Source organism: Ciconia boyciana, chromosome 15 (genome assembly GCF_034638445.1).
Source record: "Ciconia boyciana chromosome 15, ASM3463844v1, whole genome shotgun sequence".
Classification (NCBI taxonomy): domain Eukaryota; kingdom Metazoa; phylum Chordata; class Aves; order Ciconiiformes; family Ciconiidae; genus Ciconia; species Ciconia boyciana.
The window spans coordinates 7,341,214-7,368,205 of record NC_132948.1 but is presented as its reverse complement, the minus strand read 5'-3'; the positions used below and the strand labels follow the sequence as shown (position 1 = coordinate 7,368,205).

The 26,992-nt window shown below is 55.2% G+C and overlaps 1 protein-coding gene across 1 annotated transcript in view; it reads left to right on the top strand.

Annotated features, from left to right (window-relative positions):
* The window catches only part of MYO18B (myosin XVIIIB), a 75,906-nt gene that overhangs the window by 37,972 nt on the left and 10,942 nt on the right, over window positions 1-26,992 (top strand). Inside the window, exons 29-39 of the mRNA XM_072879992.1 lie at window positions 691-814; window positions 1,535-1,735; window positions 1,845-1,955; window positions 3,947-4,051; window positions 7,019-7,165; window positions 11,382-11,495; window positions 11,871-11,987; window positions 12,732-12,815; window positions 14,061-14,198; window positions 15,054-15,239; window positions 26,559-26,692. Coding sequence (XP_072736093.1) covers window positions 691-814; window positions 1,535-1,735; window positions 1,845-1,955; window positions 3,947-4,051; window positions 7,019-7,165; window positions 11,382-11,495; window positions 11,871-11,987; window positions 12,732-12,815; window positions 14,061-14,198; window positions 15,054-15,239; window positions 26,559-26,692 — 1,461 coding nt within the window. The remainder of the gene's footprint in view (window positions 1-690; window positions 815-1,534; window positions 1,736-1,844; window positions 1,956-3,946; window positions 4,052-7,018; window positions 7,166-11,381; window positions 11,496-11,870; window positions 11,988-12,731; window positions 12,816-14,060; window positions 14,199-15,053; window positions 15,240-26,558; window positions 26,693-26,992) is intronic.

Genomic DNA, 26,992 nt, shown 5'->3' with positions numbered 1-26,992 from the left:
TGAATGAAATAGGTTTTCTGCCCAAAAATAGGATACCAAGACCAAGCAGGCACAGAAAACATGGGAAATCACCAATCGCTTTCTTTATAATTTCTCTTAATTTATACTTCTTTGCTGGTATTCCCTGCTTACCTGTGCTAAGACACTGACTGTGGGCTGGGGCTTGGTCCGACCGAGCGATATGAAGGTGCTGAGAAGCTCTGAGGATTATTGCTCTGAAGCGGCAACTCTTTCTAAGCTGAAACCAAACCCTGGGTGCAGCAGAATCCTGGCCAGCCCTGGGGATGGAGCTGCCTGCAGTGGCGGGGAGCAGAGGGCTGCTGCCCACGCACAAGCACATTTCGGGGTGTTTTGTGTCTGTAGCAGCCGATTGCAGTAGCTTTTTGCGCTCTGCTCTTGGTGACCGCCTGTGTGCACATCGCTGCTGCTCCACGCCGTCCGCTTCCTGTGGCTGGCACTTGTGTGGAGTAATTAAGGATTCACAAAACGATGGCAGCACTTTGCAGACAATAGGCGCTTTTTTTTTTTGTCCTCTCAAAAGCACTTGGGTAGTCCAGTGCCCGGAGAAGCGGCTTGCCGCCGGCTGAGGCTGTCTCCCTGCCTGCCTTGGCACAGCTCCCTCAGCCAGGAGGCAGCCGTGCTGCTGTCGCAGACCCGCTCGGGAGAGGTAACGTGTGTTTCCCCCTCTAGGTTTGACCTGCAGTTAGCCCAGGCCCTGGGAGAGTCTGCCTTTGAGAAGAGCCTCCGTGAAAAAGTGTCACAGGAGAACACCAGCATCCGATGGGAGATGGGCAAACTTCAGCAGAGCTTAGAGGTAAGAGGAAAATATCCCGCTTTGCTGCATTATATCCAGTTTCGGGGACAGCTCTTGGAGCAAAGCCATTATCTTTGCAATTATAGCAGAGACAATCAGGCACAAACCCGGCAACTCGATTCCAATTTCTTTTAGTGCAATTCTAGGATGTGCCTGATGTATTTAAATAACATTATCCTCTGCCAGAAGAAAGGCTATCACTTTTTACAAGTGATAGCCATCCCATGGTTTAGCTAATTAGGCCCACCCTCATTTTCACTGAAGTCATTCGTGCTCTTCACGCCTCTACCCGCAATCTCGCCTGCAAGAAGCCACAGGTCTGTGCCCCCGTGGGACGGTGCTGCACCGGGCGCCAGCCGAGCCCCCCGCAGCAGCAGGGGCATGGTGTGCTGGGGTGGGGGGAAGCTGCAAGGTGGCTGCCAGGCACCCCAGGCAGCGGGGGCTGCGGGGACCCCCTGTGGGGGACAGCCCGTGGGAGGAGGAAGGCGAGGTCAGGAGCGAGTGAGCAAACCCAAGAGGGAAAGGATTGCTCGGGGCTGATGGTGGCAACGGGGCTGCTGGTGCAGGGAGGGGGCTGACCGCTGCCTGCTGCTGCTCTGGGGTGTTTCTGATGATGCTGTTGGAAATGGTCTGGGTTTTAAGAGTGAGGTGCGTGTGCAAGGCCCCTCTCCCGTGTCTGGGGCTCGGCTGCTGACCTGCTGCTCTGCCCTTGCCGAGCAGCAGAAGGAGGCGGAGGTGGCCAGCCTGGCACAGCGGGCAACCGTACTAGCCGGCCGGGTGCAGGAGCTCAGCACCCCCAGCGCCCCGGACGCCCGCACCGTGCCTGCACTCAGGAAGCAGCTCTGGGACCTGGAGGCCAGTGCTGCTGAGCAGCGGAAAGAGCTGGAGCGGCAAACGGCTGCCGTCGATCACCTGGAGCAGGTAGCATGGTCCCCACCAGGGCTGAGGCAGGGCGTGCCGAGGATGTTCATCCCTGCACCTTCCTTGTCCCTCTGGGGTTGTGTGCAACCACTGCGCATTCATCTTTCAGCTCCACCAGAGGCTGGAGCTGGAGATAGAGCGGATGAAGCAGATCCACCAGAAGGAGCTGGAGGACAAGGACGAGGAGCTGGAGGACGTGCGGCAGTCCTGCCAGAGGAGGGTAGGTTGGTGCCGGTGGGGGGGGACGATGCTGGGTGCTGCCCAGGGTTTCCCCTGTCCGCAGTGCAGAGGAGGAGCCGTTCCCAGGGGTCCTTCCTCCCCAGGGAGCAGCGGGGTGGGTGAGCGCTGCTTTCCCACCACCAGCTCAGCATGAACCCCAGTCGCAGCCCCGGGGTGCAAAATCAGGGTCTGGGTCAGGCATGAGTCCCTGCCGCAATGGAGGGGCTGTTGGGGACGGTGCGCGAGAGCCACGTGCAATTGCAGCGCACGGGCACGGTGATCCCAGTAACACCGGCATCACAGCAAGGGCACCAACTCCAGCCAGCTAGGGCTTCGTGTTTGGTGATAATGAAATGAACTTTCAACAAGGCTGTGAGGTTGGTGGCATGCAAACATGAATTCCAATTTCTTCAAAATCCCCGAGGTGTTTGATTCGGGGCTGTGGGGCTGCATGGTAGCAGCCAATTCCCATTAGGCCTGGGGCATACCTGGCTGTCAATAGTGAATTAACATTGCTGAAGCTTAATGAAGTGATCGGTGGGGCTTTGCATGCGCTATTTTAGGAAGGCAGGACAAGTGGTAAGGCAAACGAGGCAATCTCTGCTCCTCCTGCTCCTGTCAGCATGTAGTTATGCCATAAGCCACAGGCTCTGAGGGCTGGGGGGCTGCCACTGGGTGCAGGCGCTGCCATTTCCCACCGCGCTGCCTTCCCGGGGTGCTGCCCTTCTGCTGGATGGGGCAGCAACAGCTCAGTGCTGCTCTCTCCCTCTCTCCACTGGCCACTTTTTGCTGAAGGTCCGGGCTGGTTGCAAGGACACGTTGCTCAGGGCTCCTTCCCGGGTCCTCCTGCCCTTCCGCACCTCTCTGTTTAATTGCCTTGTGCAGAGAGCAGGGTACTGCCAGCATCGCTAAAGGAGATGCAGTGCCTTGTGGCTGCTTTCAGCCGACGGCACGTCACTCATCCTTTCTCTCCCTCACCCTGCATGGCCTGAGTATTACTTTCCAAATGAGTAAATGGCAGAGATACTCTGGAGAGCAATCGATATTTAGCAGCCTGCTCCTATTCCCTTTTTAAACCCTGTTTCTGAGCAGCAGCTGGGGGTGCAGGAGGCGGCTGGGGCAGGGAGGGCTCCAGGGAGCTGTGCCAGGGTCGCAGCCTGGCACGTCTGCTCCTGTGGGCACAGCCACACAGCTGCTTGCAAGGGGAGGAGCGGGCTGTGAGATGGGCTGGCTTGCTTTGTTAACACGTTTCCACCACCCCCTCCCCAGCTGGACTCGCTGCCCTCTCACAGCTGCACGGCAGAGCTCTGCGAAGCCGCCCTGGGTCCCGTTCCCTCCTGCAAAGCACTTGCCGTTGCTGCAGTGCTGTGGGCCGGCGATGCTTGAGTGGAGGCAAAGGCAGAGGGATGCAGGCTCCTGCGCTCAGTGCTGGCTCTGAGCCTCCCTTTGCTCCCAGGAGCAGCACAAATCCTGCCTTTACGGCACGCTCTGCCCTGCGAGGCCACTGCTGCCTCCTCGCTGGTGGGGAGCTGGAGCAAGAAGCGTGCTGCCTGCCTGGCTCGTGGTCATGGGATGCCTTGAGGAAACCTGGAGGGATTAGAGCCGACCCTCTTCTAGCTCGGCTGAAGGTCCCCTGTTACTGCTCCAGGGACAGCCTTTGGGGACACCTGAGCATGCCTCACAGGTGGGGTGGCTCAAACAGCCCATCGTGTCCCCAGCAGTCCTGCAGCCTCCTGGACTCCTAACCCTTGCTCTTCCTGACCAGGAGCAGTTGCACTGCCTGGGGGGTAGCAGGGGCTCCGGGGTACATGGCCTGGTCCTGGTCCCCAGCACTGTCTGCAGCGATGGGAGGCTTTGGTATGCACCCTCTCCCAGGGGCTGCCCGGCCACCCAGGTCCCCGCCGTGGCAGTGGCCGTGCCCTGCCGGGGTGCAGCGCTTTGGCAGGAGGTGGCCGCGCTCTGAGTATGGCTGGGGTTGTCTCCCGCACACAGCTCCGGCAGCTGGAGATGCAGCTGGAACAGGAGTACGAGGAGAAGCAGATGGTGCTGCATGAGAAGCAGGACCTGGAAGGGCTCGTCGGCACCCTGTGTGAGCAGGTAAGAGGACGGTGCCCGCCCTGGGGCCAACCTGGCGGGGCTGCTGGCAGGGAGAAGCGTGCTCCGCTCTCCTTGCCCTACTCCTGGCCAAGCCGCTTCGCTGGCCGCGCCCCAGCTCAAAACGCTGCCCGTAAAAAGGGATCGTGAATGCATGTGCATGTGTGGATAGGGCAACAGCTTGGTTGTTCACGCATGTGCAGCCAGCTGTGATGCCCTCCATCCCTTGCCTCTTCCAAATGCTACCCGTGAGAGCAGCGGCGTGTGCTGCAACAGGCACTGGGTGCCAGGAGGGTTTCGGGACTGTGGGCATCATATAGGAGATAGCCGGTCCCACTGAGGACCCATGAAGGGGAACTGTTCGCTTTTCTACAGGAGAATTATCTAAGCAGGGGGAGGCATCCGCTTTTTGCTGGTATTTTCATGAGAGTCAAACTAACCAGGACTAACCCTGGAGTAGCTCCAACTGCCCAGAAAAGCAGTTTATCAGATTCTGCTCTTTGCAGAAGAGTTCTGTCCCAGACACGTTTGTTGAACAAATCCTTTTTCACTCTGTAATGTGTCTGTGGCAGTGATTGAAGTGCACGTAATGGGAAAAGCACACACAGCTGCTCCCTGTTAAATTAGAAGGCGAGGGACTGAACGCAGCCTCATTGAACAACATTTATCGGCTTGGGCATCACTTAGCATCGCTGAGCAGCCAGGCCCAGAGGCTGCCTCATGCACCAGCTCCTGCTGAAGGAGATCTGGTGACCAAGCGAGGTCCCGCCTGGCCCTTCCCTGGGGCCACGGTGCTGCCAGGGCCAAGGACGGTATCAGCCCGGCACGTTCAGAGTTGCCGTCTCAGCGCTGCTGCATGCCAGGGCTTGCCAGAGCTCAGCAAGGTTGGGTATGTGCTGATGCCTCCCAACCCTCCTTGCACAGCCCCCGTTGCGTTGCAGGTCACCCTGCGTGCGCAGGAGAGGAAGAACTGATTATCTGGAGTTGTAATTAAGCAGCGCATCCTCTGGCCATTAGCACGAGCCGGCTGGATTTCACCATTTCACTGGGCTTGGCGATTGCATGTGTTCATTAAACGGGATGAATCTGGGAGCTTTGCAACTCTGAAATGGCGGGCATATTTCAAGTAGACACAAAATGGTCTGACGAGGCTTATCCATAACGTCCCCCCGGCTCCCAGCTTATAAAATGTTTTGGGAACTGTCAGAATAAATCTTGCTGTATAAAAGCAGGGTATTATTACAACTGCCTCTCAGTCCAACACGTCCCCCTTGTTCGGTGGAGGAGAACTAAGATGGAGGAGGAGGCAGCAGGAGCTGCCCGGTGCAAAGGCGGGAGGGCTCTCGAGGAAAGACACTTCCTCCTTCCCGGGACTGTCCCCAGGCACTGCCTGGGCAGTCCCCGGCCCCCGCCAAGAGGGGAAGGGGAGATGGCATAGTGTATCTGGGTATTGCTGTAGCGTGTGCGAAATACAACCAGAGCCTTGAAAGCAGCTATTAAATGAAATCCTGGCTTTGTAACTTAGAAAGCACCAGGCTGCGATGGTGGGAAGCGGCTGCCGTACCTGCTGCTTCCAGTTACGGTACAAAAGCCATCGTCTGTGGCAGTGGGCAGACCCTGAGCTACGGGAAAATGATGCTGAACGGCATCCAAGATACAGTCTGTAGGGATGGCAGGGATAACAGCAAATCTGCTGCGCTGCAGTGTTGTTACAAATGCCGTCTGATTTACAGTGGACAGTGTGCTCCAGAGCAGTTTATTAAAAAAGAAAAAAAAAAAAGCCAACCCGGAAAACTAATTAAGGAAATGGAGATGCCAACGATTTCAGGTTCCAGCAAATGCCAGACAGCTCTAAACCAGGTTACAAGGTCGAATCTGCACAATTAATTTTGGCCAGTGAACAGAAAATAGAATGGGTTTGAAACAAGAAGAGCTGTGGAAAAGAGACTAAATGGAAAATACTCTTATACTTCAATTAGTCTGAAATCAAGCACTGAAACCTGTTTATTTGGTGATTTTCTAATTCTTTTATCCTCATAACCATGGTTGCTCTCAGCTTCAGGGGGAGTGCAGAGGGGTTTTTTTTAAGATCCTTCCTACTCTGCCCGGGCATGAGCCTCCAAAATCACCCAGCAGTTATTTTCCGCCAGCACTGCTGGGGATTCACGCACGAGAGACTGCTGCCTCCCGCACCGAAGGCGGCAGCATCGGTAACGTCCCTCTGCGGCTGGCAGGGACTCCAGATGCTTTGCATTAGAGATGTGTAAATAACTCCTAATGAAGCTTTCCTCATCAGCGTTTCACTTTTTTTTTCCTCTTTCCTCTTTGGGCTGACTTTCTCCTGCCTTCGTCACTCTTTGCCCCAAAGGGGCAGAGGGTTTTTCTGGCTTTTTTTCTTTCACGCAATGACTTTTACATTTTCTGCGCCAGCTCTCGGCACAGACGCTGGACCCGCATCTTCTGGGTCTGCCCCTCTCTGACCCTACCCTTCGGCCAGGGTGGTTTTCCAGGGGGGTGGCAGTACCTGGTGGCCGCGAGGACAGGGTGCTATGGCTCTGGGGACCCGCAGCACCCGCCTGTGCCCCCGGTCGTGCGGCTGGGCTGTCCCTTTGGCCACAGGGGTGGCTCACTGGGCAGGCATGCGGCTGATGGGCTAATGTTTTCAGAGGAACAGCTTTCTGGTGGGGAATAAATGTGGTGTTTTGGTGGAATCTGCCAGTTTTGATGTTTATGTAATTTATTTTCTCCCTTTTATTTAACTATTAAATCATTTTTATTTGAGAAAGAGGGAAAATTGCAGTATCTATACCTAGATATTTAATGTCTTCTTGCATCATGACTTCAGCATTACCAAAATGTTTCCAAATTGGTGGTTTAATTTTGTAGGGAATGTCTGGGGGGTGGGATGGAAAGGTCCGACAGAGGTTTTGCGGGGCGGCAGGGCTGAGGGCACCCCTCTCCTCTCCCCAGATCGGCCACCGCGACTTCGACGTGGAGAAGCGGCTGCGGCGGGACCTGCGGCGGACGCGCGCCCTGCTCGCCGACGTGCAGCTGCTGCTGGCAGCCCCGGGGGAGCCCGGCACCAGCGCCCAGGAGCTGGAGCGGCTGCGCAAGCAGGTAGGTGCCTTCGGCCAAGCGGGCATCTCCCTGCCCCTTGGAGCATCACCCTTTACCTCGGCCAAGGGGAAGCTGCAGGAAATATTTACAGATCATAGAATCATAGAATCACAGAATCATAGAACGCTTTGGATTGGCAGGGACCTGTCCAGGTCATCTCCTCCAACCCCCTGCAAGAGCAGGGACATCTTTAACTGGATCAGGCTGCTCAGAGCCCCGTCCAACCTGACCTTGGATGTTTCCAGGGATGGGGCCTCCACTACCTCTCTGGGCAACCTGCTCCAGTGCCTCACCACCCTCATGGTAAAAAATTCCTTTTTTAAATCCAGTCTAAATCTGCCCTCCCTTAGTTTAAAACCATTGCTCCTTGATCTCCCGGTTTTAATTGTGCGCTGAGCGAGCGATGACCCTGTGCTGTGCAAACATCCCACTGCCCAAGCCAGAGCGAGAAGTGCCTCTCACGCTGACGAGGGTTGTCTTGTAAGGAGCACTTCTCTGTAATTAAGCCAACAGTGCTTAAGTATTTTTTTCCTTTTTTTTCCCCACAGCCCTGTTAATTACCTTCTGTTCAGCGCATTTCCTATCTGTCTAATAAGGACCTCCAGAGGCTCTGCGTTCGGGACGTGTTGCCATAGGGATGCTGTAAGGCAGGAGCAGGGATCGCAGCAGATTTGCCATAGCTTAAGCGCAGTTCACAGCCGGCGCTGAGCGACCTGGCGAGAGGCTGCAGGCGGGTGCCGTGCTTGTGCCCACCGTGCCACCGGCCGGGGATGGTCCCAGCCCTGGGGTGAGCTCGGGGTCCGCAGGGTGCCCTGCCACGGGACAGGGGTGGCACGGGGCTGTCCATCCCCAGGCTGGCCGTGCACGTGCATCCCGCAATGCCGAGCACCGAGGCTGAGCTAACGATGCCAGTCCTCCGAAACCGCTCAGTAATTAATCTGTACTGTACATTTCCCCTGGAAACAAACTAATCGGGAGGCATGAGCGATTCCAACAACATACATATATAATTGAGATAATAGTTCTGCATAAATAACATCTGTGAGCAGCAGCTGTTCCCACTTGTGCCGAGGGAGAAGGGGAAGGTGAGCTCAGCCTGACGTGGCCACCAGAATGCCCGTGCCCATGCCTGTGCCTGTGCCACTGACCTGGATGGCCAGGGCAGGGGATGGCCATGGCTTAGGCAGGCAGCAGGAATGGCCATTTTTGGCACTTGTGAATTCTCTCTTAAACATTATTGAGCTAATGCTGTAATGCTACACTTAGCAATTAATCCCTCCGTATTTCCCAAATCCTGCGTCAGGGCTGGAGATGATGCACAGCCCCTCCTTTGCTCTTTCCCAGCCCCCGGAGATCTCACTGGGGCTGGATCCTACTCGGCGCCAGAGCTCTCTGCAGTGGGCTGATGCTGCGGGACCCCTTTCCCATGCTGATCCCAGGGACCAAGCGGCGACGCCGGGGCGCTTGCTTTGGCCAGCGAGCGTGACCGTCCCCGTGGCATCCAGTCACATCTTGCTAGGGGAATAACGCCTTGTTCCCTGAGCAGCCCGGTCCCCGCAGCAAGGCAGGCTCGTGCAGGAGGTTGCTTTCTCTTGCCTGTGGCCACTGTGCCACGGAGTCTGTCCCCGGCTCCTTCCCAGCTCCCTCGGTGGGTGGCCTCTCCCTGGCTGCCTCATGCTTTGGAGGAGAGCGGAAAGCCTTAATATTGGGAATATTGAGTTTTTGCTGCGCTGCCAACACTGAGACGGCACGCTTTAAAAATTCCTCATGATTATTCCATCCTTTAAATTTAAACAATTTCTAGTGGCATTCATGACGACTTTCTCAAAAGCCAATACATCCTACCACCAGCCCACAAACCTCCACAAGAATAAAAACTTTGCTAAAATGCTACATTTCCGTTAATCAAAATCCATATGGCTAGAAGTATAGCATTGTTTCTTAATAAGGCTGAAGCATCCATTTTATGCAGGTATTTAACAGATGGTGTAGCACAGCAAACTAATGTTGTTCAGAAGTTCATACATTATGCATTTTGGGGGGGGATTTCGATTTATTCTTCCCAAGTGGGAAAATTCCATTACACGAAGTGAAATGGAAGCTGGTATTTAATGAGAGGTCCTGGAGATGCGTTTCTCTCTGATTAAACTATCTGGAGTTTTAGTGTAACTGTGGCAGGGGAAAGGCCAGTGGCAGGGGCTGGTCATGGATGGGGTTGCTTCTGGAGGAGCCCGAAGCTGGGCACGTGGAAAAGCCCCTGGCCATAAACCAGCAGTCAGACTGGCGTCTTTAACGTCTCCCAGCAGCTATCGCTTGGGTCATTTCGGTAACGGCTGCCTGAGCTTTATGCAAAACACAAAGGCTATTTTTCAGCTGGTGGAAGAAAGGGGAACATGGCGTGTGTCACTGTGAGAGTAGCTCTGCAGATGTATGAATAGACGGGCTAGACAATCCATCAACACGGGCTGAGTTTGGACACAGGCACATCATTTTAAATAACAGTTTTGAAGGATTCAAACTGCTAAATGTCTCTGTGCCCGAGCTTTGTATTTCCCATGGTGAGCAGCTTCTGGCTGGCACTGTAGCTGGAGACCCAAAGATGTTCAGGGTTATTTCTTCCCATCCGTTCCCCGGTTCATGCAGGGGTGACAGAAGGTTCAGAGATGGAAATGGTGGTCCCAGGAGGCAGAGACCAGCCACCGCCCCGTCCTCGGTGCTGGGATGGCAGTGCCTTGGGGCAGATGCATATTTGCTTCCAGAGGTTTCGCTGAAGTTGCTGGTGGGAGCCATCAGCGTTGTGCCTCGTGGCAATGGAGGACATGTTCTCTGCCCCATTTTCTCACCAAAGGAGTTAAAAATAGGGGATGCAATTTAGGAAGGAAGGTGGAGGCTGAAGTTCCCAACCCCCTGACGTTTCCATGTGCGCCAGAAAGGCCATTGCTCTGGCCCTGGGATGGAGGGGGAGAAGGTTTCCATTGCTGCTGGCTGCAGTGGCAGTGTTTGGTCACCCTCCACGTGTGGCCAGCCCTTGGGGCGCAGTGTGCTGCGTCCCCCCCGTGCTCGGGGCTCTCCCTTGCAGCGGGCAGGTGGCGAGGAAGGCGGCAGACGTGCCAGTGCTGCGCTGCAGGGCTGGGTAGGGCTGGGCAGCGGCCGTTCGGAGATTGCACTGTGCCAGGTATATAAAAAGAATCATTGACTTTAAGGGAAAAACAGCTTCCAGTTCCTCTGCGGATTAGGCACGGAGGAAGCAAATTACCTGCTCAGCTTTTCCCAATAGGTCTCAATCATCCCAAACAGTTGAGGGAAATGAGCCGAGGATTGCTCCAGTTACAGTACTTTGTAATCCCCCTTTTTTTGAGGGAGAGAGTGAAAAAAGGTGAGCAAACCCTGAGAAAATAGCCTAAAATACTCAAACTCTCACTGTGGGGCACAGTGGCTCCCATTGCCCCCAGGAGCTCTGCATCCTCTGCAGGGGACCAGGGACCGGGCATGGGAAATGAGCAGCAAGTGGAGCGGTTTAGTTTTCTTTTTCATAAAGAAAAGCAAGAAACCCAAGCGAGCAAGGGAAGGAACTGGATGTTCAGGTACAGCCTACGTAAACTCCTCCGTCCTGGCGGTGTGAGTTTTTGGGATGATGCTGCATCTTCCAGATGTTTGCAGCCCATTTAAGATCATTGTAGTCTTAATGGCTGAACTATAAAAACCAAGAGCAAATTAGCATTTATAAATGTGATATTTCATGTATATTTGCAAATGCAATTTATGCCACATGAAAAGCCCATTTGCAAACTCCGAATCATGAATTGCTCTAATCAGGAATTACATGTAATTCACATAATTTTGCAAATTAATGATCCCAGCTCTACCTCACCATGGCAGTGCCAAGGCAGAGGGTGGATGTGCAGATCAAGGTGCTTAATTCAGCACTCAGCAGGTTGGTCGGTGGTGTTAGGATCCACGGTTGGGTGTGCCGGGAGGTGCCGAGGAAGCCCTGCCGCACTGGCTGGGAAGTTTGCACTGTAAACCAGGAGCAGACGGGCTGAAGAGCAGCACAGATTTTAAAAGGTCGAGTTTCCATGTGGGTTAGCAGGGAAAAATGCTCTGGGGGTGAAGTGTAAATAGACGTGACTGCAGCAAGGGGAAGAGCATAATCAGCACGTGGTTTATGCAGGCACTGAGCACTCCTTTAATTATGATCTCCCTCAATTTTTCCCAGTTGGAAGAGAGTGAAGCAAAGTACGCGGAGGCCCAGAGGTCCCAGCAGACAACAGCCCTGGAGCTGGAGAACTTGCACACGGAGGTGGAAACCCTCAGCAGAAACAAGACCCTGGTGCGGAGACACAGCCGGGGCTGGGGAGGTGGGAGGGCAGCGGTGCAGTCCTGACGCCTCATGTTTGAGAGCAATAATCAGCTTTTTACTAAATCAGCAATAATCAGCACATTTACTAAATCACCCAGCCTCTTTGGGAACAACAACCCCCGGGTGGCTTAATGGATGGATAAGGCAGCAGTGGATAGTAAAAGGGTGCAGCACCCCACAGTCCCCCTCTGCAGATACACAGGAGCTCCCTTCGCCTCTCCCGGTGCAAACACGGGGTCGGAGGCTGGCGGCAGCGTGTCCACGAGGATGCCACGGTCACGGCGGTGCTGTGCGGTGGGTCCCCGTGGGATGCACGAGCCAGCGGCCCCGTGGGTCCTCCCACAGGTGGACGAGCAGCTGTACCAGCTGCAGCACGAGAGATCCGACCTCCTGAAACGCATCGACGAGGACCAGGAAGACCTGAACGAGCTCATGGCGAAGCACAAGGCTCTGATCGCCCAGGTAGGAGCCGGGGCAGTGGAGGCTGGGCAGCATCCCCCTCCCTGGAAGGGCGCTTGGAAAACCCTGCAGCCTGGCTGAGAGCAAATAGCAGTCCCCATCAGTGCACACAGCAGCTTGGGGACCCCAGGAAGCAGATGCTGTGATGAGAGGAAGGAATGGCTCCATCTCCTCTCACCCGTAGTTTTGAGTCTTCTTTCAAGAGGTGTCTTGGCTTTAGTTTCAATAGTTGGGAAATACTATAGGATCCCTGTCTGGATTCTTTTGTATTCTTTCTTTCACTGTTTTCTCATGCAGAGCTTAAAAAGTGCTGACAGACAGCCCTGGGGCTTTCTGCGCAATATCCAGTCTAAGGCAGGCTCTCCCAAAGGATTGTACCTGGAGCTGAGGGACTCCAAGGCTCCTGGTGGAGCAGGAGTAGGCTGGCGAGACCGACAATTCACAGTCTGGTGCCCCTTGCAGTGGTGTTATGGAGCTGGGGTTCTGTATCTGAAAGGACCCTGAGGACAGAAATGACCTTGACAACATGGTTTCTGTCCTGATCTACAGCTATTTGTTTCAAAAATTAGGACAGTTGCATTGAGTCAGGAGAATTAAGCTCCTTCAGCCCAACACAGGAGCGGCTCGCTGTTTCGGTGGTAGGAGGTGCAGGCATGAGCCAGCCTTCGGCACCGCACTCCTTGCAGCGTGTGCCCTCTGCTCCAAGCCTCAGGTCTGCTCCCACTGCTGGGCTTTCTCTTTCTGCAGTCAGCAACGGATATCGCTCAGATCCGGGATCTGCAGACGCAGGTGGAAGATGTGAAGAAAGAAAAGCAGAGCCTTCAGGAGAAGGTAATTCCCCCCCAGCCTGTTGCACCCAGAGCTGAGGAGCAAGAGCATCCAGCCATCCTTTGACATCTCTGTGCCTGGCGCATCGCTGGTGCCAGTCCTGGATGCTGCGTTCTTGTCTGAAATCAGATCAAGTCTCTACCCTGGTGGTACAAAGCCATTTCTCCTTTGCAATATGGTCAGGCTCCTCTCCTCTTCCTAATGCACTGTGCGTGCCCCGAGAGCAGCACGGTGCAGAAGCCGCTGTTTGCCTGCGGCACGCCCGCAGCCCTGATGCTATGGGCAGGACGGGGCCGGGACAGGCTGCGGGGCTCCGCCAGCAAATGGCTTTGGGCCGGCGAAGGCTTTCCCTGGCAAGGCTCTCGGGATGGAGAGCCCCACTTCTCCCTCCTCCCTTCCCAAGCTGCTAGTGCCATGGCAGGAGCTGCCCCGCTGGGGCGAGCGAGCTCAGGATGGGGACTGACCCCAGGATGGGGACTGATCCCGGGATGGGGCTGGCCCTGGGACAGGGCTGATCCTGGGATGGGGCTGACCCCGGGGCGGGTGCCGGCGGGTGCTGCACTGCCTCGCCTCTGTGGCTGCACCAGCCCTCCTGGAGTGCATGGATTTAATTTTAAACACATGAGTAATCCCATTAATTTAAGTGCTTTATTGGAGCGTAGCTAAGCTGCCCAGGAATCAGAAGCAGGACTCACTCCCTCCGAGGTGGAGCAGGTGGTGCTTTAGAGATAGGCCAGATAAAAGAAGACAAATTCCTATACTTCTAGGTCAAATACAAAATCTGAACCAAACTTGTACCGGGATTGCTAAAAGGGCAGTTTGCTTTGGAGATCTCAGTGTAACGGCTGAAGAAACGACTTGGTGCAGGCAGCTTTCCACACAGGGGTAAACTGAATTTTTACGCCTGCTGTTCTCAAAGAGTTTGCTGAGAAGAGAAAAGCAAAAGAGACCCAGACACGTGTCATCTTGCTGGCATATTTTTCATTCAAAAATACATGTTAGTGTCATGCATTTATTGTGTGGTATTAACAGCAGGGAGTCCTTCAGGAAGCCAAAGGCAATGCTTTTCCATAGCACCTGGCAGCCTAAGCCAGGTCCTGCACATTCACTTTGTCTCAGGAGCCATGAGAGGTCCTCGGTGCATGTCACACCAAGGAGAGGGACTGGTGGGGGATCTGGAAAAGGGACCGGGAGGTGTTTGCGCAGGTCAGGGCAGGGCAGCTGCTAACACAGCCCATCCTCGCCCAGCTGCAGGCAGCGCAGGCAAGAGTGGTGCTCCTGGAGCAGTGCCCGGCCGAGCGCTCCATCATCAGCCGGCAGGAAGCCCGCATCCGCGACCTGGAGAGCCAGCTGGACTTCCAGGCCGTGCAGATGAAGCGCTTTGAGGTACCACCTCTTCAACGCTCGCAGAGGGGCTGCGGAGTCCCGGGGGGATGCAGCTTGCTTGCAAAAGGCGGGCGCAGCGATGCCACCGCCTCGGCTTTGGGGGGGAGAAGCAGCCAGGAAGGGGTGGGGAGGGAGAAGTGGGGTCTTTGGCCAGCTCTCCTGTGCTTGTGGACAGTCCATATACTTCATGCCACTACCATTATCTATACATGCTTTACTGTGGTGTTTAATGAAAGCCAACAGTGGGTCCAGTGCTATAAACACCTGGAGGAATATAGAGTCCCTGCCTCCGGACACAGAGCCTGGTGTGCGCTGACTGCTCAGCACATCCATCACAGCACCTCTTCCGAGAGGCATCCCTCTGCTCTGGCGTTGTCCAGAAGTCAAGACATCAGGCTCGATCACAATATTTCATTGTCCCCATTAATCAGCACGTCTGCTGGTGCCCCGGGATATGTTTTTACTGTCACTTCTTCCTGGAGTTGTGCTGCCCAAACAAGCCCAGCCCAGGGGTGAAGGAAAATGTTTTTGTGCCCCCAAAGCAACAGCTGGCTTCGTGGGAGCCCCGGGGGACACGGTGTGGCCGTGGGAGATGGTGCTGCCTGCTGTGGTGGGTGCAGACCTGGGTGCAGGGACGGGCTGGGGTCACTGGGGTCCGCACCCACTGCGGGCAGCTGCTGCCACTTGCAAGGTTTCAGGGTGATGCTTGATAATGATAATAATAGTGACTTGCCCTGCGGCACGGGTTGGGGAGGGAGCGCTCTCCATCTCGCTTGATGCTCGTGGAGAGCTTCATAACTCCTCACCTCCATCTCCCTTGTACCCTCCTTGCTGCCCTCCTTGCTGCCTCCCCAGGTGCTGGTGCTGCGCTTGCGAGACAGCATCATAAAGATGGGTGAGGAGCTGGAGAAGGCGGCCGAGTCGGAGGCGCGGGAGAAGGAGAGCACCCGGTACTACCAGAGGAGGATGGAGGAGATGAAGGCTGACATGGACGAGCTGGTGCAGAGGGAGCTGGAGTCCAGCCGCCGGCGCATGGAGCTGGTAAGGGGGTGCTGCCCCTCGGGCTCGTGCGGCCCCAGGGCCATGGCGGGGGTTTGCTGCTGCTGCTGCAGGTTACCTCTCCGTAACCTGCAGATTGGCCCAACAGTCCTAGGAAAGTAATTTTCTGCATGGTGCTTTGTGTGCTCTGTGTTTGGAGATGGAGCTGGCCAATTTGCTGTTAGCTGGCCCCCATGCAGGTAAGCCGTGCTTCCCGGGCTGCTCCCCCACGGCTGCCCTGGGCCTTGCTCATGTTGGCGTGTCAGGCTCGGCTTTGGCAAGCGGAGCCGGGGAGTGCTCAGAGGGGCAGTGAATTGCAGTGAATTCAGTTCAAACCATTGAACTGAAGCTGTCATTGAGGCACCTTGCGTTTCATTTCTCCATAGCTGGGCTGGCAGCCTGGGCAGTCCCTCTGCTCCGTGTTTTGTTCCAAGAAGGAGATTGCTTTGCCTGCTCCGCTCTAAGAAATGCTGAGAAGTTGCTCAGGTCATTCCTGCACCTCCTTGTGCTGGTTTTCCTTATGTGCGGGGCCAAGTGCTCCCCCAGCACAGGGGAAATGCCCGTCCTCCTGGCAGCCCCCCACGTGCCGAAAAGCGGCTGTGTGGCTCGGTGTGCTGGGGCTCGGCCGAAGCGCCAGCTCCTCATTACGCTCCCAGTCCTAGCCAAATACTCCCGTGGCATGGCGGTGTGTCAGACGGTGCCAACGAGCAGCTAACCTGCTCTGTGCGCGCAAAGCCCCAACCGGATTTAGAGTAAGGCAAAAATAGATTCACCTTCATTTTACAGTCCTCTACAAGCATCTCTTTTCATGTTGTTTTCTTCCAGTAAACAAAAGGAAAGTCTTGCTTCCAAGCAGTAATTGAAAGATATTGCATTTCTGCTGGCAGCACAGCGACATTAGAAGCAGTTATTTTATCAATAATCTTTCATTTAACAATCAAGGAGATTTCAGCATTTATTTCGCCCTTAGGCTGCCAGCCTTTCTGAAGGGAATGGTGCTTTAGTGTGAATTATTCCACATCCCCTGCCTGTGCCGTGAACAGGCTTTGTCCTTGCTCTGCCAGCCTGAATCCTACGTGCTCACGCGCGGCTCTGGCTGCCGGGACACCCTCTCCTGGGCACAAAACGAGTCTCCCCTCTAGGTCGGAGTCATGCAGCCATTGATGCTCTTTGGAGTAATGAGATTTTAAAACCAAATGCTTTGCTGGGTGCGCCCTGCGTGCCCGCCAGCCCCGGGCATGCCGAGCAGCTCCCTGGGCTGCGGGGCTGCCCGCTGGGCTTGCAGCAACCCCCCCGGGGCCGGATCCTGCTGCTTTCCCTGCAGGCACCGAGCGAGACACGGCTTCAGTTGCTATGATAACTGTGTGTTTATTGCAGCTTTGTTATAAATGCAATGTTTTGGAACACAGATGCGCTGTCTGTTAGGATATGGGTGGGTTCTTTTAACTGTATTTTTGTATTTATGCATATATTTTTAGAAGCTTTTTGAATGTTTCATATGGGAATGTGAATGATGGGTGTAGCAAGACACTTGGTCTTCTTAGAATGCTTCTGTTCTCACAAATGAAGTTTGCATAGAAGTCTGAAGGGATTTTAGAGGCACCTGCCTGGAATAAGACACAAAAACCCATAAACAGACAAACTCATAAGCCAATACGGAGGGGTCTGGCTTTATCCAGACACCCAGACATTTGGGGTTGTCTGGCATCTGCTGCAGCAGGAGGAAGGAGCCAGGCAAGCCCTGCAGTGGGTGAGCTCCCCCAGCCACATCACACCAGCCCCAGGCTTCTCCCCCCCGGCACGTGGCCGCTGTCGGGGCGATTGCTCCGCGGGAACCAGGGCTCCGTGACCCCACCATGGCACGGCCGTGTCGGGAGCCAGGGGCTGCTGCACAGGCATCGCAGCGTTCCCCGGGAGCAGAGGCGTTCCCCCAGACTGTGTGTACTCTTACCAGCGCTTAAATAAAACATCGCGGGAGAGCTGTGATCGCAGAGCCCAGCCGTGCTTGTCGAGTGGCTGGCGGAGAGCATCAATAGTTAATAGAAAGCCACTTACGGCTCTGCTCCTGTTAAATCCCCCATCAATTATAAATACTGCATGAATTATTCACTTAACATTACTTAAGTCATGGTCTGCACCTAACAATTTTTTTTTAAATTTATTTAAATAAACAGTCGCGAGGTTGTGGACTTGCCACACACTGTCAGGATTTCAGCGATGCATTGAAGGGAGAAATTCATTGTGCAGATTGGGTTAGAAATCCCGTCTTGTTTCCTGGGGTCCTAAGAGCTGGTGCCTGTATATAAGGTGTTTTATTCTCACAGCTCGTATTTACCAGTGGTGGAGGCACTTGAAAATCCTGTCGCACCATCCCCGCACCTTCAGCCAGGCTCAGGACAGCTATTTTCATCCCTCCCTCATTTTTGACCCAGCTTTGGGCAGTTGGGAGGCAGACTCATGCCATTCACAGGCAGCAGGGAAAATCCAGCAAGAAGCAGGGATGGGAGCTGGAGAGCTGGCTGCCAGGCAGATGGCTCTGCCTTATGAATTTTGTAAGAAGAATGGGTTTTGAACACTTTCCAAGCCCAGTGGCATCGCAGCGAGGGAGGCATGTTTTCTAATGGAGGGGGTAGTACTTGGCCCTGGTTGTCTCTGTCTTTGCTCTGGTTGCATGTACTGAATTTCCTCCATGGAGCTGTAGCTCTTCTTCTGATAAAATCTGGATCCCAGCCTGCAACAGCTCCTCATTTTTCAGCTGCTGTGCTGACACCCAGAGCTTGAAAGGCTAGACCAGCTGCCTGGTCTGCTTGGGCCACAGCAGAAACTGAGTCATAGCGAGAAGTGAGAGATGGATTTCCAACTTAGAGTCAATCCTGGGGAGCTTAAAAACAAGCCCTGGTCTCTTCGCTCATCGTGTATGCACACACGCTCGTGCTTCTCTCGATACAAGCGTCCCCTGGTGAAGCTGCCTGGTGCGGTGCAGGGAAGGACGGAGCAAGGGCTGGGACCAGGCATGTGGGGCCGGGGTGTGTAGGGTGGTGAGCTGCCATCACTGTGGCTGGGACCAGCCACCGGCGGGGATTTCCCTCCTGACACTGCTGTTAGGGCAGGATGGTGCTGGGTGCTGGGCACAGCTCCTGGCTTCAGTGCTCTGGGGATGATGCTGGAGATGGGTAGATGGCCCATCGTGAGCACTGGGGAGACAAGGGTGTGTTTGCAAGGGGCCTCGTCTCAGGTGCTTTGGGTGTCCACAGCCATCACTGGAAGCCCTGGGCAGAGGCAGGGGCAGGACAGGGGCAGGGGCACAGCTTGAGGACCCTGTCCCATGCCTTGCCTTGACGGGGCTGTTTTCACAGAGCTTCTGGCAGAGCATTGCCCTCCTTACCTGTGGGTTTGCTGCAGCAGAGCGGGGAGATATGAACTGCTAACAAGCCAGGATGGACTAATTCCACCTTGTAGAGAGTTATTCTTCCAGGAGGTGCCAAGGATAGCTAAAAAGCTTAAAGAAGCTCATGTACCTGTAGGGGGGTACCTACAGCTGTACTGCCGATGACTGAGCTGCCTCTACAGCTTGGATTTCACGGGAGAAATCAAGCGGCTGCTGGAGGCTGGGATGGGAGCTCTGAGATGGGAGCTCAGCCATGGGCAGGAGCCCCAGGGTCCCTCCTGCCCTGGAGAGCCGGGTGCCTCCCGCCCGCGTGGGGCACCTTGCTGAGATGCCCAGGGAAAAGCAGGGGCTGATCCTGCTGGGATAAAGCCCCAGCTGGCAGAGGCGTGTGCCGGGGAGACGGCCGGACTCGCTGCGTGTTCTCCAGCCGCCCAGACCGACAGACAGCTCTGCTAACCCCCCCGAGCCCCTGCCGCTGGGGCATGCCATGGGGGGCTTGCGGGCGCTATCTTAAAATCAGGTTTCTTTAACGAAGCTGTGAAATTCATCAGCATAATAATTAACTATTTTTACTGAAAGCTGAAGTACAGGTGTGAAGATATTCTTCACACTTTTTTTTCAAAAAAAGGTGAGAGTCACAGTGTAAATAACCTTTTTTTCTGGTGCTTATGATGGCAGATCCCCTTTGTAATGCAGCCCTGTTATTGCCATGCAATCCAGCATGCTGTAGCACATTACAGCCTGATCTCTATGATTTTTTTTTTCATTTGCAAGCTTTAAAGATTTTTTTGGTGCTTTCAGTGAACTTGAGAAGCGAAGTGGGAGCTGTTTGTGCCTCCATCCGGGAATGCCGCACTCCCGCCCAGGCAAACCTACCGCTCCCAGCAGGGTCCCAGCCAACCCCTCTGACGTCTCCGCAGCCCTCGACCCCAGCACTGCCCGCTCCTGGGTCTTTCCGAGCTGCTCTTTTCTTCAAAAGCTAATGACTTTGGCTAAGTGTAATGACAATTATCATCAAAGGGAGACAGTCCTTCAAGGTGAGGTTGAGTAATGGAGGAGCCACAAGTGAAAACTCAACCATATGTGCTAATTAGGCCTGTTGTACAGCAGGCGTGTGATTTCTGGTTTGCCATTAAAGAAGTAAATTCCTCAGGAAATCATCAGCACTTGTGGCTGCTCACACCAATTACTGGTAACGCTGGTGTTTGTGAGCACAGAAAGAGCTGCTCACCCCATCTCACTTGAGACTTCAACCGCGGAAATTTTGTCACTTCAAACTTTCTGAAAACCTGCGAGTTAATTACTTAATTAAAAATAATAATGATTGATGAATACTGCAGGTGTACACTAAATTATTCAAATAGAAGCAATTCAAATTGGACTAATTAGATTACACTTCACTTCAGGTGAATGGGAGCTTGCAAAGGTTATGTTGTGACAGCAGAACCACAAACAAAAATAAAAGACGGCGACGAGGACGTGAGGACGTGGCACTGGATGCTCTACGGTGCCTGCCTTGGCATCCTTTATAGTCCCATAAATTATTTCACTACTGTTTTTGCTTAGCTCTTTTTAACTTATCTTCAAATGCTTCCGAGACAAAATGAGATGAAAAAGAAATTCTTAAGAAAAAAAGGTTTTAGAAATCCTTTTCCAGAGAAGCAATGAAAGCAAAGCCAGGATGTGGAGAGACGGGGGGGACGCGGGGTAGGAGGTAGGGAGCTGCCAGCTGAGATGTCCCCTCTCCCCCTGTTTCCAGGTGGGCTGTGGCCAGGGGCTGAAACGTCTCCAGCTGCCTGCTGGTGCCCCTCGCTCTGCGCAGGCTGCCGAGGGCTTGAGCATCATTTTCTGGCGGTTGGAAAAGTCCGCTGGCGAACTGCAGGAGGAAGCCCCAGCGATGCTCGGGGAGGCGGTGGGCAGCGGGGTCTCGCCTGCTGGCTGCGCGGGGGCAGAGCAGGCTGGCACCCCTCTCCCAGGAGCAGGAGCCACCCCGGGAGCTGCCAGCCCACGTCTCCTGTCCTTGCCAGCTGTCCTTGCCTGGTGCAGAGCCTGCGCTTGTCTTGACCTCTTCCGCGGCAGCGCTGGCTGCCTGCTGTGTGACAGCCCGGCTGCCGTGCTGTGACGGTGGCAGGGTGCCGGGGGCTGTGCCCTCACTGCCCCTCCTGTCCGGGTACCCACAAAGTGGCAGCGATACTCCCCCTGCGCAGCAAACCTTTCCAACCCAACCCTCTTCCTTTCCAACCCCTCGCAGTGAGAGCAGGTGCTGCTGTGAGAGGGGCAGGCGGGTGCTCTGCGGGTCGAGGGGCTTTGCACAGGACGGGTGCAGAGGGGCCGTATGAAATGCAGGGAAAGGTGGCCAGCAGGCCAGACCCGCTGCTGAGCACTCAGCTCTGACGCTCGCGGTAGGAATTAATTTTTTTTGCAGTGTAACTCGTGTTGTCAGGGTCTTTCCAGTGCCGATGTGCAGCAGCATCCTCCTGCAAGCGTCCCCAGGGAGGGCAGGAGTCTGGGCTGTGAGCACGAGCATCTCAGAATGCGTTTGCTTTGTGCTGACCATTGCCAAGTGAGCTCCCGTTCCCCCTTGTCTTGAGAGAGCCTTTAATTCAGGCTCCCTGTCAGCAGAAATTAACCTCAGCTTTCCAAAGTAAATGCTTTTGACCTGCCAGCGGACCAGTGCTGTCGGGTTCTGGGAGTGCTGTGCTCTGGGGTGATCTGTCCGCTGATACACTGTGAGTGGGAGAATCTAATTTGGAAATGTATGCAAAACCAGGAAGAACATATATTTTATTTATTGATTATAAAATATACATCAGCCGGGGTTTCTGAGCTGGTCAGGCTGGTTTCTGCTGTGCGTGACTGACTGGTTTGGTGGAAGGAGCCAGATATGCTGGTGCCCACAGGGACTGGGGTTTAACGGCAGAGGATGCGCCTGAGCCCGTGGAGCAGAAATGCTCTCGGTCCCCATTTGGGAAGCTGCAACCACCTTTCCCTGCGCTCACAGCTGGTGCCACATCCCCGTCTCTCCCCATGCTCCCCATGCCACAGCCCAGTGCGTGGGCAGGTTCCTTGCTGGTCGGCAGGATGGACGCGGTAGGGCTGCTGCAAACAGCTGCAAGGCAGGAGAGAAATTAGTGGCGCTTTTCAACGAAAAATCAACATACACATGAAGCAAAGGATCGTTAGTTCTGCTTCACCATCTCTGGTTTGTGGCAGTAGCTGTAGCTCCTTTCAGAAGCACTGGGGCTTTTTGCAAGTCTGGTATCTGCTGCTTTGCAAGGGAGAAGGTGATGATCCGTGCTTCTCCGCGGGAGAAGGAGGGAGCGTGCTTCCGAGGGCCGATGTGAGCGGCTGATGGGGACCCCTTTGGCAGTGCAGTCCTGCACCCGGACCCTTCCCGGCCAGCAGCTCTGGCACTGGCCCCCAGCCCGGCAGCTGTGGGGTTCCCACCCTGAGCAAGCAGCCCCCCTGTCTGCGGGACACCTTTTGGCGAGGTGCTGGGGTCCCACAGGGCAGCCCTGGCACTGCTCCTGGTGGGCCGTGGGCTGGCAAGAGCAGCCCGGCTAAGGTGTATGTGTGTGGTTGGAGATGAAATCCCCCCAAGGATCAGTTTGCCATGCAATGCCTATTAGATCCCTGTGCGGGCTAAAGAGTAGCAGAAGAAATCTCATACACAGTTGGAAAATTGCTGCCTTACTCCCCAGGCATTGTGCAGGGTGAGGGCAGCTGCTCCAGCCTGCGCCCCCTCCTTGATTAGGTAGAAAGGACTGGTTCCCCTGGCAGCTGTTGCTTTATAAGCCCTATTCATCAGCACGGCTCCTCTGATTGCAGCCTCCCCCAGCAGCCGTCCGGGTTCCCCATCATCGTCAGCGCCAGCCGGAGCACGGGGGCTCCGATAACGGGCCATTAACAATGAATAACGCAGGCAAAATGATGTGCAAGTCACCTTTCATCCCCCCAGGTCCAGCCGCAGTGCGGTGTATCACTCCGGTCCCCGGCAGCCTCTTGATCGGCGTCGTGCGTGGTTTCTCGCACGTGGTGAAGGGCAGCGGCCAGCTGGCTCTGGCTGTGGCAACCAAGTCACAACGTGCAGGGAAGCCGGGAAGGGGGGAGCAGGTCCCTTCGTGCTCGGGTGAGGTGAAGCTCTGCTAAGGGTGGAGACGCTGGTGGGGTGCAGCAACGCCGTCGCCCGGTGTCTCTGCAGCTGCGTGATTTCCTCGGCTCCCGGCTGCTGCCCAGGGTGGGGGAGAACGGGCTCATCCCCGGGGTCCGGCGGGATGGGGAGAGGGCACAGCCGTGGGTGCATCACTGCTCCCTCCACTGTGTGCAGTGTTTCTCTCTCAGGCAGTGCCTGTGCTTCAGCAGAGCCACGCCAGCAGGTGGGTTATGAGTTTTCTCAATAAATATATTCCCTCTTTTTTCCCCCTTCTCTGCTCAGAGGAAACAAAAAGCCAGCGATGCTCGGCAGTTCATCCTGAGTGAGGATGTAAACGCTCAGACCTGTCGCTGTATTAAAAGGGAAAATGCTTCTTGCATTTACATTTAGATTGAAACGACGAGTGTCAAAGGTGTCTAATAGCTCCCTGGGATAGCAGTGGCCTGACGCAGGGACGATTCTTGTCAGTTTCTATTATGAAGATAACTTTTTTGCATTTCAAATTTAATTATATTGACATAATTAGTTCTTTCCTTGAGACAATTGTATGGTACAGATACTTTATGTTTGAGTAAAACTTGAAGTGCCTCCTTGCACGAGGTCTGGGATGGAGCGCTGGGACGGGTGGGACATGGGTTTGCAGCCTGCTCCCCACCGCAGCGCTGTCGTGAGCACAGGGCTGATCGACATGGCTGCTCTGTAAGCATGAGCCTTTCTATTTTGCACTGATTTGAGCCCTCAATACTGAGCAGCTCGTTTACTCAGGGCATTTCCCCTTGCTCTGCCCCTGGCCTGGCTGTGGCTCTGCCGACCTCCTCCTCCTCTTCCTCCTCTTCCTCCTCGCTGGCTGCAGCATCCTCGTGAGCTGCGGATGTGCTGAGCCCAAGCTGAAAGGCAGGGCACAGAAATTGAGTGGTACTGTTTCTCTTCCCCACATCTTCTTGCTGCAGATTTGTATCACCAGAATTCACTTTACAGTAATCTGAGCCCCGGGAGCTAAAATTCACTTTGGGCGTAGGCTCGTGCCAGTCGCTCGAGAGCGAGCGTGGAGCAGTCCCGGATTGTCCTCTGACTGTGACTGGTGCTTTCCTCTGCATTTAATCAGCCCGGGCACCTGGGCCGATGGCGGTGGTGACAGTACCTCTGCTGGAAGGAGTCTGTCTTAGCAACGTCGCTGTGCTTGAGCAGTGTCAACTCCTGTTAAGAAACAGGTATTTTCAGGCTTACGTTCAAATTGCCACTCGGGCGGCGTGTGGACAGAGGAGCCCAAGGTTACCCACCGTGCGTAGTGCCCATGGCTCTACAGTCCCCAAAGTGCCCCCGGTGCCCTGTGCAGCCCCCTCCCAAGGCTGCCGGGCTCCTCCCTGCCACACGGCCTGGGTGCCACAGACCGTGGGTGCCCAGGGACCGGGGCATCCCCGAGGGGAGCCGGGCTCCCTGCTGTGCACCATGGGTGCCACAGACCGTGGGTGCCCAGGGACCGGGGCATCCCCGAGGGGAGCCGGGCTCCCTGCCGTGCACCATGGGTGCCATGGACTGTGGGTGCCCAGAGACCGAGGCATCCCCGAGGGGAGCCAGGTTGGAGCCCTGCCTCGGCAACATCAGCCCCGCGGTGGTCCCGTTTCTTTCGGTGCTCCTGTGGCTGTCATGCGGAAGGCACCGGGGCCGGGGGGACCCCGCCAGCCCCGGGACACGCTGTTTGCTGCTCTCGCAGCTGCACCCGGGGGATTTCATTTGTCACCAGCCGGAGGAAGCGGGATCGGGGTGCCAGGAGGGGTGTGCGCTGCTGCGTTCCAGGCTGCCTCCCTGCCAGTCACTGTCAGGTTAATAATAGCAGAACGGAAGAAAGGAATTAAATGCAGCCACTGAACTATATTTAATTTGCGCCATATCCTGGAGCTGAGGAACTAGTTCAATAGAGACTCTTATCAGCCTTTTTGAAGGGTTGAGCTTTTTATCTAGCGGTTGTTTTACTACCTAGTCTCGCAGTCACAAATAGCTGAATATAGGCACGTAGTCAGCCGAAGCTTGGAGCTCTCTCCCCTTTGGCTTTTCTCCTTTCGGGGGTCAGCGTTTCACCGTGTGCCCCCTCCTGTGCCGCCGGCTGTTTGCAGGGTCAGCCCCGGTGTGGGGAGCATCTCCGCTGCCTGGGCAATGGGCCATCCCCATGCGACGTGGAGAGGTTTCCACGACAAGATGGGTCCTGTCCACCCTCCTGCATTTGCCCGAGCCGGGAGGGAAGCAAAGAGCTCGGAAGCGCAGAGTTTCAGAAAGGTTCTTGGCAGCGTTCAGGTTTTTACCAATACTGGAGCATTTCCAGAGGCAACTGTGATGCTGTGCAACCTGAACTGGGATATTTCTTTGCATGTTTTTATGAACTGAAATGCTCTTCCCTTCAGGCCCGCATGCCCGGTGATCCCAGGGCTTTCATTATTTACTCTGACAGTCTGCCGGCTCCTGCGCCGCAGCCTGTCGCCGCCCGTGCTGCAAATCATCTCTCACCTTGTCACCACCGAGATGGCAATTTTACAGCTGGCAGCTTCAATCACACTGAATTTGCAGCTCACGCTCACTCTCCTTCTCTCTCTGCCTTGTGATGGTTTAGAAAACTGCACAAAGATTTCCTTCCTAGCTGAAAGGACGTGGAATCCAATGAACACGGTGCTGCTCAGCTGCGGCGGGCGGGCAGTGCCGGGTCGGCATCCTCGGTGTGCCATGAGGCCGCCCGGCCATGGGCGATGCTGGGTCCATGGAGCCATACGGGTTGTGCTGCTCGTCCGGCTTTTTCTCCCTGTAGTTTAAATTATGAATGGAGCTTCTGGTTTTTCCTCTCAGCTCCAGTGTTTCTGGAAAGGGCTTCGTTTCCAAGCGGGTGTGTGCTGTGTGTGAGTGGAGGAGCAGCCCCAAAACACCCAGGAGCATCCCCGCGGTCTGTGCCCTGCTTGGTCCCCGGCAGGGACATGATGCTTTCACACGGAGAGCTTTTATATGTTCCCCACGGGGCAGGGGGGCTTAATGTTTAATTTGGTATATTGGCGTTACATTTTGATTTAGCAGAGTGATGCAGCAGTGTACTGAAATCACAGCACAGGCACAATACAGCAATTGCAACCTACACCCGAGTCACTACGCAGATGTGATGCCCATCCCCGGTCTCTATACACTCCCTGCCGCAGCGCTGGGCATCCCCGGCGGCCAGGAAGGGATGTGTGGGTTGAAGCCAGCTCAAGCCCGTTGCTCTCTTCAAAGTTTGTTTTATTACTTGTCCAGGTTTTATACTCTATGTTGGGCTGACCACATATATGCTTGCCCCACGCTGGTCTGGCTGGCTCAGGAAGACATTACTCTCTACTAATTATCTCCGGGAAGGCCATTTGTATGACCTGATGATGCCCCGGTGCAGCCATGTGCCTAAAACCAAGGTCACCCTCCCCTCCCCAGTGTTAAGTTCCGTTTCCACATGGTAATCGCTGGTGGCTCCTTACATTCTGCCCAGTGCTCAGGGTTTTTGGCTCATCTCCTCTGAGCATTTTTCCGTTGCGGAGGGTGTTGGTCAGCCATGGAGAGGTTCAGCTTCATCTGCTCCTCTTCTCGTGTAGGATGAAGTTTGCGTTTTACAAGCTATTGCACACGCAACAGGGTGCGGCGGCAGGTAGCGAGCCCTGGCAGGGCACGGAGAGCACTGGGGTGGGGGGAGTTTCAACAGACGCCTCGCTTGCCTGCTCTGCGTTTCGGGGTGCCGTGTCGGGGTGCAGGCGCTAATCCGGTGCCGTCCACGCAGGAGCAGCAGCTGGCGGAGCTGGCGGCGGTGCGGCAGGTCCTGCAGGCTGACCTGGGGACCTCCATCCGGCGCATCGCCGACCTGCAGGTGGCCCTGGAGGAGCTGCGGTCCAGTGACGACAGCGATGCTGAGAGGTGAGGCGAGGAGCGCCGGGGGCTGGGGGGGCTGCAGAGGGGCAGAGGGGCAGGCTCAGATGCTTTCTGGTGGGGAAGGATGCTGCGCTGTGCAAGGGTCATGCCAGGGGGGCTGTAGCTGCACGTCTGCATCCTCAAACGTTTTCGCTGCAGCAGCACATGTTTTTATGAACAAGAAACTTCATGTTAATGAAAGGTTTCATGAAAAAGCGTCACCCTTAAAATCACACTGTGTGGCTCAGCTTCAAGTAAGCAAAAAGGGTGGAAATAGCCCCATTTGCAGAGCAAGCTCCCGTCCCT